At 42.3% G+C, this 19,016-nt stretch overlaps 1 protein-coding gene across 2 annotated transcripts in view; it reads right to left on the reverse strand.

Moving 5' to 3' along the window:
- Nucleotides 1-2,374: 2,374 nt before the first annotated feature.
- Nucleotides 2,375-19,016, reverse strand: part of CREB3L2 (cAMP responsive element binding protein 3 like 2) — an 85,617-nt gene continuing 68,975 nt past the window's right edge. For both annotated transcript variants that reach the window (XM_055710832.1, XM_055710831.1), the window contains exons 9-12: nt 12,171-12,270; nt 11,095-11,221; nt 10,196-10,421; nt 2,375-9,255 (exon numbers count right to left, since the gene is read on the reverse strand). In XM_055710832.1, the coding sequence (XP_055566807.1) occupies nt 9,180-9,255; nt 10,196-10,421; nt 11,095-11,221; nt 12,171-12,270 (529 nt within the window). In that variant the 3' untranslated portion in view covers nt 2,375-9,179. The remainder of the gene's footprint in view (nt 9,256-10,195; nt 10,422-11,094; nt 11,222-12,170; nt 12,271-19,016) is intronic.

Below are 19,016 nucleotides of genomic sequence, written 5' to 3' on the forward strand. Positions count from 1 at the left end.
TCATTTCCTTGGCCCCTATCCAGTGCACTCTCTCTACAGGATATGGCTCCTACAGAATTATTTTACTTATGGCAAAGATGCAAGCTTTTGCTCACTGCTTCTAAACTCCCAGCTAATGAGGTCCATGTTCTAGAAAAAACCCAAAAGAAATGAACCAGGAAAGGGAGTACTGGTAATGAATCTACCATGAATACCTCCAAGGATGGCAAAGTCTGTGATGTTGTAAAATAGGTACAAGCAATAGCTAACAGCAAAGGGTGAAGACTTACTACCCAAACCACACCGTGAGAGGCACTGCAAGCTGCATTTGGACACCCTTCCTCCTGCCCTGCCATGGGAATTAGCCTGAGAAACGAGTATCGAAATTCAGCCTTGAATTCAAACAGTAACATGCTTTTCAAAGAACAGCATGTACCGGAGGGTGATAGGTAGCAAGGCTGACAGCTCATCACCCAGCATTTCTCCGTTGTATGTGGGTTTCTTTTTTAATCACAGATTCCCTGCAGCATTGCCTGCTGCGTGATGCTTTAAGGGTAATAGTGAGACTCGAGGAGATTCTTAACCAATTGTTAATCACCAGCCGGTGTTTTGTATGCTTGGAGGAACTGAGCTCAGCTAAAACTAAGCTGAGGGTAACTTTCCCAATCAGTCACAGTTTGATGATTTTCCTCTAAAAATGTTGTATGTATGGCTTGATGCTGCTAAGAATTGCGCTGCATCAATAGTTCTGGCAAGTGAAATTGCCTGTTCAGAAAGCAAGGGGCACCCAGCTGCAGCAGGAGAAAGACAGCGGCTGCAGTGACCTCTGAAACAATGACAGCAAAGGAGTGGGATGCAGAACTTCCAAGGACAAAGTAAAGCCCTTCTACCCCACCTTCCAAGGGAAAGCACCACAGACCTTCTTCATTCAGGCACAGAAACCAAATTTTGTGAGAAAGAACTGCTTCATCATCTGCTGTGACTGAGGCGGGGCTTAGATAATGTGGCTGATGCTGGAACCGTGCTTCGCCTGGGAGAGCTGTTCTGTTACAGCACTGCGTGGAGACTGTGTGCGCAACAGGACTGACAAAAAAACCTGGCCAGGTGAAAAACCAACCTCTCATTCCAATGTCCTTTTCTTGTGACAGTGAATGGTGGTGGTCAGCAAAGACAATCCTTGGGATAAAAGCACCAGAGTAGAGCTTTTTCCTTCACTGCCAACTTCTTCTGCTACTTTAACCTCTTCAGCCCAAAACCAAAGCTTTTCTGAAAATCAGCACCAGCCACAAACGTAGTGCAGGCCAGGGTGTTCCGATTTTCATGGTACACTGCCTTCCCCAACCTCTAAACAGCCTTTTATAAAAGGCCTTGAAAAGGAGGCACCAAAGCCATCTGTCACACTTCCATTTTCAGTTCAGTAAAGCTAGAACTATTACTTCCATCGCTAGCAGTTCCTGCAGAGGAGAAGCTGTTGGTTGCTCTCGTATGGATGCACGGTACTCCAGATATAAGGTCTCTTTCCTAGTAGAAAGCTAGTGTAATACAAATGACTATACCATTTACAAAGCCAGCTCTGCACGGGGTAATTTTCTTATCTGCACTAGGTCATTCACCGCCAAGTTCCCTGGATGGCCAGCACAGCCACGGAGTCCCCAGACTGGAAGAAATCAGGTGTTTTCTTTTCCACGTCTACTCAAAGTAGCAAAGGTTAATTCTGTTCCCCTGGCTGGGTGCTGCTTCTGCACTGGTGGACAATGTCGACTGTTCACACAGGCAAAACAGCAGCTTCTGAACTGCTGGAGGCAGCTCCTGAGGTGACGCAGAGTAAGGGAAGGAGCAGAGGCCAGCAGAGGACCCAACCCCTAAAAGCCAAAGCAGAAAAATCTCTTTTAGGAGATTACTTCAGTTTAAGCAATTAGCTGCCCAGCATCAAGTCAGTGCAGGGAAAGGCCTTGCCTTGCAGGGGGGCTATTTGGCCCATACGAATCAAGCTCCAGCACGCTCTAGCAGACAGGTATCATCAGGCTGAAGCTAGTGCCTCCTTGAGCATCAGCCTCCCTGGATCCCACTTTTAGAGAGAGACAATTCAATATTAATGGGGCTGTATCACACAGTTGCACTCAAGTGCCATTATCCTTATAAAACACCATCAGCCTTTGCCTAATTTCCACCCATTGACAGACACAATTCTCCCCTAATTTCAAAAAAAGAGAAGGGGTTGCCAGCTTCAGTAAAAACACACACTGCTGCTTGTAACCCCTCTGTCTAGCAATGTGCTGAAGTACTGGTAGTTCTGCTGTGTGAAGATGGACGCATTGTGCGCAGCGCCACACTTGGGAAAGCCAAGGGACCAGAACTTTTCCAACCATTAGGAAAGCAAACAAGTTGCACTTGCTTTTTCTACAGAAAATATTTATTTGCAGGAAATGAAAAGCATAACATACTTCGCTACATACATGTTTAGGCTACAAAAGCAGGTAGTCTGCCCTCCCATAGAATCAAGCAGACGATTTAAAAAGGAAAAATAGCAATTTCTTTCCACCCAATGGACATGTTTGCAGTGTGAAAAATCAGGTGGGACCGTATCCAGATGACAGAGCTTGTACAAAAATAGAGAGGCCACTGAACACACATACACAGAGTTAAATAGACTTGTGGCAAAAGAACAGAGATACCTGCAGTCAGAAGACGCTCCAATGGAGTTTACCAAGGAGTTTAGGGGGTGTGTGCTTTTTGCAGTAGTATCACTGTTCTTTTAATCTTAGATTGTTTTAAATCTTTGCACAAACCCATACTGTATCCACATGAACAGAAGGAAAGGGAAATAACAGCTGGAAAGCCTTAAGGGTGTCACACGAAGAGTAACTTGGAGTCACAAGCTATTGTTTTGCATGGCCCAGGGCAATGGCTTTGGCCCTGGATATGTATTTCTCTTCAGAAGGGTAACATCAAGTAATAAGACCAGCAAATCTCAGGGAAACTGTGATGTACTTGCATCACGGCATGGCCCTCTGAGAGCAAACTGCTTCCCCTTGCTGGCATCTTGCTGTGCCCGCATGGTGGTCAGGGCAGTAGTGCTCCCTCCCAGGAGGGGGTAATCTTCAGGTACTCTCCCAGAAGACCAGCTCAATAAAATGACTTTCCTTGAGCCATCAGCTCCCAGGGGCCACTTTTTAAGGCTAATTTACACCATTAAAACAAAAGAAACAAAAAAAAGCATTCAAAGCCATAACTCTGCAGAACAAAAATGACACCAGAAGATACAATCAAACCTAAAGTAATTATTTTTTTTGTACCAAACAGAGCTGTCCTACAGAAAGGCCAGACAGTCTATGCATACACGCAAAATGACAGTGCAACAACTTTCAGTCTACAATTACTAATAGCACACACTTCAGACAGCAATTCACATGACTGTTTCATGAGTGCTCGGTGAGATGGAATGTGAACAGGTTTCAGACAGAAACACCTGGACTTTCTGTTGCACCAAGTGGAATGTGTCCTGTGTGTTCAGGTAGATGCCTTTACTTAGTGATGCTTACTGCATTAAGAAAACAACTCTGCCTTTTTGTTTTTTTAAAGTTACTCACCATGCACACATGCACAGATACACACACACTCGCACTCATTGTTGCTAACTGTACAAATGAAAAAAGCAAGACACTGTTACATCAGCACCACTGAATTAAGATCTGATATGGCAAAGTCAGATACGAGCAGAGTTCTGTTAAAAGAAACTGATTACCTGCCTCTGCTTCCCCCTCTCTCCCTTCCACTCCCTTAATTATGGGCTACGAAAGTTCAAAACGATTTTTTCCTGCTGGTTGGAAGGGAAAATGGCATATACCATAAAGGTCAGGTATGCATAAATAGGACTGTTTAGTATTAAAGAGCAAGGGGAAGACTAAAGCTAAAACAAGGGGGGAACTAATGAAAAAGACTATCACTGCTGATTTATGGAATCAGGGACTAGAATGTTCCCTGTGACATCAGGATTCCCTTCACCTGCCATTTCTTTTCTGTAAAATAGATCTACAAATCCAGGTTGCTTGTGTTTTCTTCTCACTTATTCAGTTCCAACTCTTGGAGAAAGATTAAGGATACTGGCTTCAGGGCAGAGAAGAGAATACTGCTAATAAAGAATATCCAGCCTCCATTTCAGCATCACAAACGAGGGTTTCCTGCAAGATGCAATCTTTCCTATGTAGGAAGTGCATTCATATATATATACACCTTGGCAAAGCAGGAAAAGGCCAGACCTGAAAACCACAAAACCAAATAGCAATCTCCCTCACAATCCTGGAGTCTCCAATGGATGTTGATCACCTAAGCAATGTGGTACTAACTGGGATCACAACCTCAACATATCCCCGAATGCCCACTGTCATTTTGTTGGCCACAAGAAAGCTACAATGTCCTGGCTCATTGACTGAATCCTTTCATCTTATTTGTAAAGGCCTTAACACACAAGCCAGTTCATTCATCTTTGCAACCCCCCAGAGTTGTTTATTCTTAACGCTATAGTGAAAAGCAGCAACACATCATAGCACTACACTTCTATAGGCTAGTAGAACTTCTGTTGTTACAGATTACTGACCTACCGTTTCACCTTCAGAATACATAATGTTCCCCTTCTAATTAGTGACTTGAGAAAGAAGTATTTTAGTCACCAGGAGTATAAAAATACTCTGTATACCTCTGTTCTTAGCTGCGTGGGTTTTGTACAATGGCCTCTTGGCATAAGCTAGAATCTAGAGCCCAAATACTCAGTGGAAATCCCTCCCAACGTAGCAATTAGTATCGTTCATTTACTTGACCTACATTCTAAATGCGTCTAGACAGAATTCACCACTGATAGTTTGGGGGATGGGAGCAGAGAGGTGGGTTGGTTTCTTTAGCAGGAAAAAAAAAAAAAAAAGAAGAAGAAAAGTTTTTAGATTAATTTTCAGCTCTATATTAGAAAAATCAAGAATACATTGAGATACACTGTTACACAGAGAGATATGGCAGAGGTCCCCTGCCAGTATAAACCAGACCTGCAGCCTCCAAAAGTTGTATAACGACAAGCAGGCTGTGTCGTAGCAGCTGGGATCTGGCCTAAGAACCTCAGCCCAGCCTAATCCATTATTAGTCTGTGCTGCTGAAAAATATTGAATGGTACGGATGAAATAAGCGAAATGCAGCAAAGAACTATAAATAGCCTGGGGAAAAAAACTCAACAATACCTACACACTGACAAGGTTAGAACTGTCACATGCCCTCTGCTGATGCTTTTAAAATATATATAAAAAAATAATGCCCTACATTCCTTCATAGCTTATCTCCCTAGAAGCAAAGACCCAACAGATCTAGACATGCTTTAAAGCTACAGGACAAAAGGTAAGTTTATTAGTGTGCATAGAATCACGCTACAAGAAGCACAACATTACAGCTGAAGACTCTAAGGATCACTTAAGTCCTCTAGCGGAAATGGAAATTAAGTAGCACATAAGGCCTTTGCCTACCCTGTCCATACACACACATCCTTCTACAGCACCAAGTCACTGATCACTGGAAAAAGTATACTGGCAGAAGGCTAAGACCTCAAGTAATATAGCTGAGCTAATTAAAAGCACTTTTACTGGCATCTTCCCTGAATACGCATTACTACTCCTTCCCTATGCCCTTAGCACAGAGCACATACAGCTGCCTCTCCACGTGGTCCGCAGTGCATCAACGTTCACCCTCGGGCTGCTGAGGCTGGCAGTGCAATTGCATGTGTCCTGCCTCCTCCGTCCCCCTGCTAGATACGTAACATGGGCATAAACCACCTCTGGAGATGGTGAGGTCTTTGTCACATAACAGCCTGTGGGTAGATAATGACAGGAGATTCTTTGGCCCCTAGTATCTAGCAGATAAATCTGTTGTATTAAGGCCCCTGAAGAAAAATTATCACAAAAATACCAAAGTAAAGCAAAGGTTTTCCTCACTATAAAGAAGTAACATTTAATATAATAAATCCCCAAGCAATGTGTGTGCTAGGTCAAGAGATTCCCCGAAAGAATATCTAAAAATAACTTAAAGAATTACACAAATTAAGATTATATATTATCAAACCGTTACAAGAAAATTAGTATGGCCATACTGGCTTGGATGAATTAGTTCAGAGGACTGACCGAGACTGTGGCCAGTTTAAAATGCTCCCGATGAAACCATGACTATCTCCCAATCAGATCTGAACCGACATGCCCAATTTAAGCAAAAAAAAGGGCAAAGCTTTAATGGTGACTAGTGCAGTAGGTTTCAGAGAGAGGGGATTGTCTAGTGTTTGTGAAATCATCTGTCCTTTAAGTACTGAGAAATAATTCAATTTTGGTTTTAATACAGCAAAGTCAGCTGTATCTGCAAGAGGAGGTGTTCCATTTAATGGGCATGAGCTCAGGCAGAGCGGCCTCCTACTCACGCACAGCGCAAACTGCAAAAACTAATAGGAGCAGTGCTGGGCTTGACAGCATGGGGCCTCTTTTGCAGAAGACTTGAGCATTCAGTTGCCCCCAGAGGTGGCAAACCATGGGTGCTCTGAAAACAAAGACCATTTAAGGAATTTTCTAAGCTATGATCTTGCCCGCTTACACTGACCAGCCATACCGTAAATGGAAGGGTCAGTCCCAGCTTTCTCCTGCCGCTTTGCTGACCTCATGTGGCTAAGCAATGCAGCCATCCCTTGTGGCACCCACCAGTGCTCGTTATTTACATGAAGCCTTAAATCGTAAAAAAAAAAAAAAAAACAAACCAAAAAAACCCCAAAAAAACCAAAAAAAACACAAAAAAACCCAAAAAAACAAACCATACAAAGTTGTTGGTGGATACTGGAATGACTCAGAGGACTCAGCAGGATCACTGTGAAGGGAAAGATACTTTAGGGAGGAGACTGACCCATGCCGAGAAGGGAACACTTGCAAAATAGACTACAACAGCATTTCTCCTCTCATTGCCACCAAAGATAAAATAACAAAAAGGCACTTGCATAGAGGAATAGGGCATTACCTAAAAAGTACATCTGTACACCAAAACTCATCACTAGCTCACGGAGTCAGACTCACGTTTCACTTCCACTAATGTGAAACACCTTCTTAAAATGGTACAGTGGGGACTGATCCACAGCCCCTTGTAATTCACTGAATTCCTTCCATTCATTTCACTGAGTTTTGAGTCAGTCCTGAAGGCTGCAAATAGGATACTGAAGGAAGAAAGTCCAAGGAGAATGAAGAACAAGAAAGGAGCTGGTGTGGCAGCTGCTGTAATAAAATACAAATCCAATATTTTACAAAATAGAATACTTGCAGGAAATATCTACTGTACATGGTAAAAAATTACTTGTAAGGCTAGGTTAGTTTTTCCCTTATTTGTCACTAGGAAAAAAAAAAAAAAAAAGAAGAAAAAAGAGCTTCAAAGTTCATTATTCTTTTTTTAAATTGACTTCTGGTAAACTGTAAAGTAGCTATGCTAGCCTGCTAAATTAGAATTTTCACATTAAATCCATCCTCAATGGAGTCCGAGCGCCCTTCTGTAGTAACCAGACAAAACTCTGCTCAAATCCTGGGGTAGGTTCAACTGTGCCACTGCAAGAAGCACAGCTCAGGCAAAGGCATGACCAGGGCACTGAGAGAGGGAGAACCCTTAAAGGCAACAGCTGCCTGGGACAAGGAGGAAACAAAGCAGGGAGAAGAGTACTAGACCAGGATCGGACCTGAATACTGCTCTTGGCTTTTCCACTGAACTTGGGCCAGTCTTTTCACCTCCCTGTGTACCCATCTCATTCCTCTTTTGCCTTGTTTCCTGCCTAAACACTCAACTCCTCAGGCCAGCGGCTCTCTTGCCATACAGTTAAGACAGTATCTACCACTGCCAGCCCTGAACTGTGCCTAGCTGGAGCACGTCTTTTCTGCTAAGCGGTTGGTCCAAGATCACATCTCTGGAAAAGGAGGTACGAGGAAGATAAGACACATGGCTTTATTTTAGGGCAACTCAAGTTTAGGGGGCGGGAATGGGTGAATATTTTGTGTCTCATATCAGAGTTCGCCCAGACCACTTGCAGGGTTAGGGAAGCTCAGTTCTCTTCATTGCAACTGCCTGAACAAAATTTTGCAAAGCTAATAAATACTATTTACAATAGTAACAGGAAGATGGCAAGGAAAGGAAAATACAGGACAATCTGAGACCAGGTCTACGTAAGAAATTCCATCAATGCATCTAGAAGCTAATAAATTAAAACCATATGGTCCTCTCAGGAGGCACTTCTGATTTAAGCCTTACATTGATTTAGTTTATTGGGAAGGAACTGTTTTAAGCTAAATAGATTAGCCTTAAGCAGACTAAAGGACATCCATCCAAAACATTGCATAAATTTAACAAAACCTGCTTTCTAAACAGATTTAGAAAAACTAGTGTAATTCTCCCACACAAAGTGTGACAAGACAGCAACTGATCTTTGCTTGAATTCCACAAGGGTGGAAGCAGTAGGGAAGCCTACCGGGACTGCTTTCAACCCAGAGAAATTTACCCCACGAAATGATAAGGAGGCTGGAGGGGAGAAGAGAAAGAGCTAGGGGAGGACAATTCAGCATCGTCATTGCCCACCCCTCTCCTGCCCATGTTAACTCAGCAGTATCAGGGCCCTTTCTTGTCCCTTCAGAAGCAGGCTATATACGTGCTTCTCAATACCCCCCAAAAGGCTCAGGTGCTGTAGACCAATAGGCATGGAGCTGTGGATAAGATTCAGAGCTGCACCATGCTGCACCTCCTCTTTCTCTCAGTTATCTCCTCCTAAGAAACCTATCATCCCACATGTTCCCATTGGTTTTGCGTATTCATTTTTCTACAGAAAGAATCTTTGTGTTCAGATTAGGATATGTGCATGCACGCACGCACACACACCAGTCACCGGCACACTGCTGGCATCATCTGCCATCATAATTCAATCCTGCCCTTGCAGTATTAGACAGGAAAGGAATAAAAGCAAAGACAGGGACTGTGTGTGAAGTGAGGAAGGGAGTTACAAAGACAAGAGATCCCATCTGCAGTCACAGCCTCACCAGTCGATGCAGAAGTTGAACTCCTCTCTTTTGTGCTTTGGTTCACTGAGGATGACTAGTCAGGGGGGACTTTGGTTGACAATATGTGGGAAAGAGGGAAGTCAAGAAAAAAGGTCTTATTTATTTTTAAGAGGTGGCATTGACTCTTCTATCTATTTCAATTATCTTCAGTGTTTCATTTCCTTCTAGTTCAGAGCTGACTCTGTAGGGAACAAAAAAACCAAAACAATAAAGGTTAACACTAACAGTTAGTCATTTTTAAAAGCACCTATCATGCCTGAACTGGCTAATGCTAAGACGACACTTAGCATTTATCAGGTACTTGTTAGTTGGAGGATGGCAACACACTAAATTAGTCATCTCTTTGGCTCTAGGTATAACTTTGACACCATGCTCAGAAGGCATGCTTGGGGTGACATGGCTCATCCTAGACATCAGAATACCATGCTTCCAAACAAAATTCCTCTCTCCACTGGTTGGTGTGCTTGCTACTGCTTGTTAGCAGAGACCAAGATCTGGGCCAACAGGACAGTGGCAGGACAAGAACAGGTACAGTGGAAAGAAAACTGCACACACATATTAAAACCAGTGAATCTCTCTCTTTTCAGAGGCCCCAAAAACTTACACTTATGCTTAACAAAAAAAAAAAAAAATCACTACGGAATGCTGTGTTAAGTAGTTCAGATAACTTTACAGGTCTGTCTCTTACAACAGAGTCCGGCAAACTTTCCACAGTAATGCTTTAGTAAGATCACTGCTGCAAGATGCTGCAGCTCTTTACACCCTAACCTCATAGAAAGCCCAGTGAGTCACAGCCTCACACTTCCACGCAACTGGCAAAAGCTTATTCCTTCAGAAGACACAGAAGTTAGTGCTTAAAGAAGTGGGCAGGCACAACTAACAGGCTTACAGGGGTTACGTTTTTGGCAGAAGCACTGAGGAGTTCAGTAGCTGTATTACTACAATATTGTTGCAACCACTTTTCCAGAGTAACAACAACTTTGCCTGTAGGCTCTCCAGACAGAGACCAAGCTCTTCATGTTTCACAGTTCCCAGCGTAGCTGAGCCTCTAGTCTTACTGCTGGCCCACAGGCACAAATGACAGTGACACCTGTATGACAAGCAGCCCAACCTGCACTCACCTGTGCTGCTGCAGGCCCAGCAGCACCGATTTCTCTAGCCTCGTCTCGTTGGCTATTGTGAACTGCATGATATCATCCTGCTGTGTCCCTGGCATGGCTTCCAGGGACAGTGCTGCATACTTGGAAGTGTCTGCTTGCCTGTCATTGCGATCTGCAAAGGAGATCGGGCTTGACGACTCCTCCAGTTGGTGAGGCTCTTCATAAATTAGCAGACTCCTTGACCTCACTGCATACAAAGACAAGGCAAAAAGACACGAGAAACAGGCAGCTCAGAGAACAGCCGTGGTCATTTTAGGAAATGGAAACTGTCAGAGCAGAACTAAAGGTGCAGAGGTCTTTTCTCTTGATAGTGATTAATTGGTAATTTGATAGCTGAGGAAAGATACCACAGTGGTGGTTCAGGCAGCGATCAAAAAGCTCTGAATTATTCACAGAACAAGAACAAAGTGAAACAATCACTTCCATAATATACATTGAAAGCAACTGGTTCACGATGAGTATGTAATACTAACAGTTTCCCACTCAGTCCTTGGACTCTTTGTTGACACTAGCAAAGGAAACACCAGCTGATATCAGTTGGTTATTTTAACAGTACGAATGTTTGCTACCAAGTAGAAATACTGCTACTTTTTACAGACCACTAGCTTTAATTCCACAAACAGAAACAAAACTGATTTAAACAGAAGCAGACTAGTGAGGAAAAGGCTTTGCTTGTGTTTATGGAGCCTGCTACCATCAGCATACCTTGCCAAACCATCCTCCTTTGAAAAACACAGGTGTATCAAGGAATGGCTGGCTAAGGAGCAGAGGTGCTTGAGGAGGGGATTAGGGATGCGGGTGGAAGACAAGTGCCGAAGCACAACCAAGGAAGGAGCAAGACTAGGATAGTTGTCACTTACCAATGGAGTCTGTGTAGGACTCTGATGAGGAATGCTGCCTGGGCAACACCATCTTTGTAGCAGAAGGATACGGCCCATAGCTCTGAGAGAAGCTGCCAAAAACTACTGCAAAACACAGCACCACCATCTGGCAAAGGGAAGATGCCAAACAGGTAAGTGCAGTAGCTCCTGACCCACATGCACACATCAAAACTAAGAATCAACACAACGCAGATCTAATATTTTTTTCAAAACAAGTAATTTGAGGCTATTTTCATCACTACGTACAGCGCCTCTTAGCAAAGGCATATATACAATAACAATTCAGTGCTTCAAAGGGCAATTTTCAACACCGGAGTTTGTTTTCAACGTCTGCCACCATTTTGGCCTGTCATCTTACTTCCAGAACTGAAAAGCAGACACAGCCGCCACGTGTGTGTTAGAGATATTCTCAGGAATTTCTAAGGCTATTTCTGCTCCTGGCCCCAATCTTGCTTCAAAGTGCAGAGAGGGTAGCAGACTAGAAGAACAGCTTAAGTCTTGAAAATAATTTCCATCAATTTATAGCACTAGTATAGAGGGAACTTGCTGGATAAGTGTAAGGAGGGAAAAGGGAAAAGTTTCATTCTAACTGTTTATTTATCCTGACTACTATTACTGAAATAGGACAGAGTTAGATTTACAGCCTTATGTAAAATATGACTTTTTATTTGGATAAGCAAGTTTATTTTTACTGGTATCAAAAGAACTGCGCATCAAAGGTCACCCTCGTTTTCATTTTACAATCCTAGACATTATTTCTCACATACAATATTGTAGGAAATAATAAAACAGGTCACTCAGAGGAGCAGTGCTGCTTTTATCACCACAGCACCCAATCAAAAGGACAGGCCCGGTCTCCTCCAGAATTTAATGCCTTCCCACCACCATTAATCTTCATCAGCCAGGAGTCTCACCTACCTCAGAATTAATTCCCAAATTATGAAGAGAAGATTCCCAAGCTGAGAATTTGCAAGTGAGGGGCTTTGCAGAACTGCCTTTGAGCAGTGGAAAGAGATTCTCATTCCCCTGTAATTCCTCACATTAGGGACACTCACCATAAGACAGGTCCCTGTCTGTGTGCTAGCTGCCTTACACGAACGGGACACTTTCCCAGCAACCATGGCTTGGAGCCTCTGCAACTGCTGCAGAAGTGTTCTGGAAAGCAAAGATAACAGACAAGCATCACACACCCCAATCTGCTTGCTGGTTAAATAGTTTTTTGCTTCAAATTCCACACCTGGCAGTAACACAGCATTTAATATAAAGTACAGATAGTTAAAAGTCTTCTCCTTGAAGTTTGATGCGAGGAGTGTTTTCCATTTTACAAAGTTTTTACATGTATTAACACCAGAACTTTCAAAAAGCTCTTTTGTCTTTCCCTCAGTTGACGTCCTGAAAAATGATTTCTTTAGTACTTTCAGAAAGCTCTTGTAAGTAAAAATTGTTTTCAGTGTTTCTAGAAGAAATTATTCTGGTAAGCTTACAAACAACTGAAACTGATCTACATGCAAGTGACTAGATGCATATCAACCTGATTCTGTGTCATGAATTCAGCAGGAGTTTCACCATTCCTTGAAGAGGTGCAGAAGCAAGTTTGTAACTGCTCAAAGTAGTGGTAGAGGTACAGCTACCTCATTTTTTCTGAAAACGTGCTGTACAGCAGTTTGGACCACATGCTGGACCATTTTCAAAGAGAAGGTCTTAAAGCCAGATATAGGCACAGACTCCACTTCTCAAATTCATTTATTAAATAAAACATTTGACTGCTATTTGCTAAATCCTCCAGGAGCTGAGAAAAATCACAGATGCTTCAAGTGACTACTCTGACTGTGTATTCCAGAGGTCCCAACCACAATTGCGATTCTCTTGTGGTCAAATTCAACACTCCCCGACCAGGATGATACTCATCTGTCTTTCTGGCTGATTTTCTTCTACAGTATCATCAATTATGACTGTCAGGATACTAGTAATTTAAATGGGAAATGACATCAAAGTATGATTGATATAGGATTTTCACAGAAGTTTTCATTTTGTTTTCATTAAAGCTTTTTAACAGATGAGGAGTAACACAAATGTCTGTCGTCCTCAACACAAATATAGTACAATTTTGTATCAAGATGTTAAATTTGCTGTTTGTTTCCAATGTTACTTTTCAATTCTCCTGTAAGTCTCTCAATCTACTGCGGAGGATAACCCCCACAAAACTTGAGGCAACAGCTTTGGAGGCTGTGACATCAAAAGCTAAAGCAAGAAGCAAGGTCAGGATGTCAGAGAAACTAGGATTATTTTAAGATCAAGTTGGCTAAAAGCTATTGTAGGACAGACCCAGAGGTGCCTTCACAGCTCAATATACACTGGTCTGCCTATTATTATAGATTTTTTTAATTATCAATGCTCATTGCTAATTAGGGTTTAATGATTCCAAGGACTTCAGGAATGCTTTCTGAAATGAGCACAAGGCATGCTCACAGCAGGTATATCTGGGCCAGCAGATCCTTCTCAACTTATTAAGGAAGGATGTCTTGCATACTCTTGAGAGCATGGTTTATCCTGCAACTCAGTATTTAAAAAAAGAAAGTGATTAGTCTAATTCAGTCCTTTACTCACTATTAGAGACACCACAGGCAAATTAAGATATTAGAACACTGTCCATCACGTAAATGAGACCATCCTAATTCCCTGGGAAATTCTGCATCTTTCCCCAGTTCCTCCTCACATCCACTACATGGCACAGGGTTCACAAAGACTTGTGTATGTGGTATATATAATTTTCCAGTATAGAAATTACTGCATATAACATTCCCACCATATGACACCAGCTATGTTATACAGCAATGCCTCATTAACCTTGTGGTTTCTGTGCTGTTATAGAAGACTAAATCTTTCCTGTTTGGGGCCTGAGTTACTGGGCTCGACACAGAACAGCTCTGCAGAGGGAGGAGGAAGGAGCTCTCCTCCTCCCCAGCTCCGGGGCTGGCAGCAGCAGCAGCCTTGAAATGCTGATCACTCTTGCCACTTTTGTGGAGGCGTCAGTGAGAAAACAGCTAATGGCTGGTGGGGAAATCAACAGAAAAGAGGCAATTCTCATTTTGCTCATCTCTGCCTTTTTGTGTCGAATTTATAAAACCTGCTGGGCAGAGTAGTCTCAGAGAGCTGATTCCAAAACACTCTCTTTTTGGAAAGTATAATTAGGCACGTATCCTGAGGTCTCCTATATACAGAGGAAGATTCATCCCCCAACTTATTTACCAACTGCCTTCATATAAAACCTCTTTCTCCCCCCAGTAATTTGTATGTTTGAGCAGAGCTACTGTCTTTTCAACAGACAAGGACTCAGTGTCGGGAGTCATGAGGCTACAGGTGCATTTTCAAACTAAGAGCAAAAGCCGAGGCGAGGGCAAGAAACAAGCTTGTTCAGAGATGATACCAGCTTACTCTGCTACTGCCAAAATAGGGCACTCCTTGGTGCTTTTATTCTCTATTTGAATCTGGCATGGCAGAATACTTGATTCTGAGGTCAAAAGATCTCTTTTCCCACGCAAAAGCTGCCTTCGTTGCTACTGGATGGCTGCAGGCATAATCTGGACTAAGAGGGAAAAGGAGCAGCTCTCTGCTCAGCAGGACAGGTACCTCAGTCAAACTAAGATGCTCCCTCTACATAGCAGCAGGAAGGCCACAAATGCTTTTAGTGAAACACACAGCCTATGGCTAAGTCCTAACAGGAGGAAATGCAATCCCAAGGCAGCGTGCATAAGGGGGTTTGCACCCACAGGGATTATTTTCACTGTGTCTGACACATTTCCCAGTGATATTCAATTAGAGGGTGCTTTCACGCTTTTCTCTGCCAATGGAAGCACCTCATAGGAAAGCTGTAAAGTGACTGAAGACTCCTGCTCTCCCTTCCACACACTGCCAGCAAATTCACTCTGCCTATGATGTCTTGTTTTCGTTATGCACATTCACATATTCATCTTCAGAAGAGCCCCTTCCGTGACCAAAGTAAGGAACAAGTCAAGGCTTTCCCTCTGCTTCCAGTGACACTTTGATTAAGGAGAGAAAATCTGTCACTCCAGGATCTAGCTACCTGGAAGGCTCCCTCACTTCAGTGTTTAAGTTTAAAATCCAATATAAATTTAAACAAAAAAAGACAGTTTCTAGGGGACACCAAACACTGTTTATTTTGATCAAGACTTTTCAGAGACTTTATCTACTTTGTAAGAAACAACACCTGATTTTGATAAGGACAGAGAAAAATTATCCTGTCTTCCAACTCTACACACAGATGCCTTCTCTGCCTGTCTTCTTTGTAGGAAAGAGAGCAAATCTCAAAGTAAGGTTTTTGCTGAAAGACCAAAATACCCCAAAGCAGAAAAAAGTCCACAATCTTTCCTCATTTGAATTGCAAAGAAAAAAATTGAACAATTTTTCATCAAAGATGTTTCAGCACTAAAAACACTGTCCTGCTGCTTTGAAAAGAAGGAGTCACTCCCGGGCTGCCATGCTTTGTCATGTGTTATAAGGGTGGCCTGAAATGAAGTGCAAGATACCTCATTGCTTAAATCCAGGTCCTTCACTCCTTGAAAATGACTTGGTAAATTACTTCACCAGCCTCAATAACAGAAAAGTCAAGCAAATCAGTGAAGTCTGGCAGCTTTGGTGCTGATAAACCCTTGGTGGGTAAGACTGATACACAATTCGATCTTTAGATGACTGGGAGTCATAATAATAGGTTGAGCAGGAACATGAGAAATGGAAGAACATCCCAGCTGTATTTATAAAGTCACTGACTTTAAGGTGCCTGTCAGAGTGGAGTTCTACACAACCTGCTAGTCATTACTCCAATGCAGCAACTCTAGCAGTTACTTGCATGTACTGTCCATGTGTAGCACTCTCAACAATATGCCAACTGGATCCTATGTCTGTCATTTACCCAGGGAAAGTGATTGTCAATCTGTTTATAAATATAGACTCAACAGAAGTAAAAAGCAAAAGTACTTCTCTTATGTCACACACAGCACCAGATGTTTCACTACTGTCTTTAAGCCCAAATAGCTATGACTCTCAGCTAGACAATGCTGGTGTCAGAAAGCACATTCAGTCCCCTAGATCACTGGCAGTTTCTCCCTTGGGTCCCAGGGACAAAACGTGAGTGGATCAAGCCTTCTTGGTGACTGGGACAAGTCAGTTCAACTCTTGGTACCCGCTTCTTCTCACACCCTTTGCTTTCTAAGACAGCAGTGTCGTGCCCCACATGTTCAGATGCTACTCGAACCAATGACAGCCTGGCTCACTTGTGGCTACAAGACATAACAGGTATGCATGTAATAATGTGCTTCCTTAGTTTTGAGAAAACTGCCTAGAAAGGAACTTGGACAGCTTTCTTTTAAGGGATTGAGTCACATAAATTAGGAGAGGAAACATATGCTAGTGTTCTAATACCAAAGCTGCCGAAAATGCTGCAGTCACCCACTCAGAATAATAAGAATTAAAAACTCCTCTGCACCTCAGTCCCCAGCTTCCTGCCTTGCCTTTTAAGATGCATGAACGTCAAGGGAGATGCTTCTGGATGCAAATTTTTTGACCACACTTGCAACTTTTACATGACATCTTTTCAGATCCAGAATTTCAAGCTAAGATAGGCTCTCAGGGAAGATTCTTCTAAATTTTTTCATGCTGCTGAAAATAATGTAGGAACATTTTAAGAGAAGATATTTTAGTGTTTCCATGGTTTGGAGCCAGATTTTGTAATGCAAGCAGGGTTTTCCTGAAGACTTAGGTACGTACCTGTGCAAATGTGTTCTATATATAGAATGACATGCTCTAAAAAACTGATTGCACATACTGAAAGGAAACTGCTGTTCAATAGTTGTATGCTTTGGAAATTGCCCTTCAGTTCCTCTCAACTCCAGCCAGACTATACAATCAAGATGCTGACTGAGAATACATAGATGTGTGTGAACTTTTAGGTAAGCAACTATAGCCCAGTTTTCCAACAAGGTAAAAAAACAACTTTGTCTTCATCTACACTTGAATGCATTAACATTTCCTCATGTAATCACAGCTCTTATTTTCCCGTTACCATTCTTCCACTCTTACAGTTTTTCACAGCAAAAGAACAGCTCTAATGTTTGCAGATCTACTTTTAGATAATACCTTCAACAACATCTTCATTTTTTACCGCATCAAACACTCAAAGTTGCAGCTGAAGTCCACCAGGGCTCTGCTTTGGGCATGTTAAATAAGATGCACATGTGTATGACTGTATGCTAGGTGCTTTGAGAAATAAAGTCCTAACATATAAATTTGGGCACCCAAGAATAAACTGACACTGCATGATTTTGACCATCACTGCTCTGAACTTTGATTCTTGACTGTACATAGGAGATGGAAGTACCAGCTATAGGATGCTGTGAAGACAAGTTCTGAAACATTTGAACAGTCTCTGGATGCCACATCAAGGTTCTGTGCAAATACTAATGAGGAAACCAGACATTTTGAATTCATCATAGGAAATGGATAATATACATTAAACAAGGGCCTGGAACCATTCTCTGAATTACATAGTTGCACAATTATACACTAAATAAGAAAAGCGGCTCTTTGAGGTGAAACGCGGCTCTTTGAGGTTGTTATATAATTCAGGCTTGATGAATTTACAAATCTCTCAGTACTTCAATTTGAAGCTTCAGCAGATTTTAGATATAGTTGATATCTAAATAGCCAAAACAGTATTGCCATGAATTAATGAATTACAAGAATTTCTGTGCAGAGGGTCAGGAACATCTGCTTCTCCGCAGATTACAAATCAATATCAATGTTATTGCAGAGGGAAGAAAACAATGCAACTCGTTCCACATGCCTAAAGTATAAAGGATTTGGAGATAATATCACTTAGCCAAATATTTTTAGAACATTTAGCATGAGAGAACTAAGATCAACAAATAATAGAGAAGATGCTAAAAGTCCTGTCTAAAAGGATGGACAGTACTAACAAAGCTATTCTCATGACCACATCTGCAACAACTCCGAGATGAAAACAGCTGGCCAAATTTAGCTGAACTGGGGAGAACAACTCCAGGCTTGACAAAATGTTGTCTGAGTGTTCCATCCACAGCTGCACCTTTCCTTAGAGCAGCTGGCTTCAGCATCTCCTGGGACAGATCCTGGGAGAGAAAACCCTACACCATACATACAGAACAATTCCTGGGTCTTATGTAAAACCCTGGAGGAAGATACAAGAGGCACAGAAATGGCTTGGCTCTCTTCAAACAAGCAGCAGATGTCTTCGTGCATGAGCAGTGTGTGGGAGACACTCTCCAGCAAATTACACTGCTACAGGGTCTGGCTCCATGAAATTAGAGATCGAATCCGGAGATTAGAAACAACATGCCACTCAATTAGCAATATATTGGCTGCCAGACAAGCTCTAGGGCCGTCCTCCACGATCATGGGTCTTATCTTCAAAACCCAGTCTCCTCCCACACTTCCATGCTACCATCATGTTCAGTGGTAATATTTAACCATCACTACAAACACCTCTAACTAGAAGTCATATCTAGTCCCTCATCGGAATTCACCATCACTAGAGAACACACTGAGCATAACCGATGACTGACACTCCACTCTCAGCTAACATCCAATTAGAAGCTCAGCTATTCAACATTTTCTGCCATGTGTCCTTTGAGAAAGCCACCACGGAGTCACCCATTTCTTCAGAAGTTAACAAGAAGTTGATTTCCCCCCTCCAAATGAAGGATATTCCAGGGTGTGAGATGGTTAGAAGGGTACACAATAATTGCAATGACATTTAGTAGTCCAGAAGGAACTAATAATGGTTCTTGAGCTTCAGCACCGTAATTTCTAGAAGTGTCATGTTCCAGGTCAAGGTCTCCTGTCAAAAC

This window comes from Falco cherrug, chromosome 5 (genome assembly GCF_023634085.1).
Source record: "Falco cherrug isolate bFalChe1 chromosome 5, bFalChe1.pri, whole genome shotgun sequence".
Taxonomy (NCBI): domain Eukaryota; kingdom Metazoa; phylum Chordata; class Aves; order Falconiformes; family Falconidae; genus Falco; species Falco cherrug.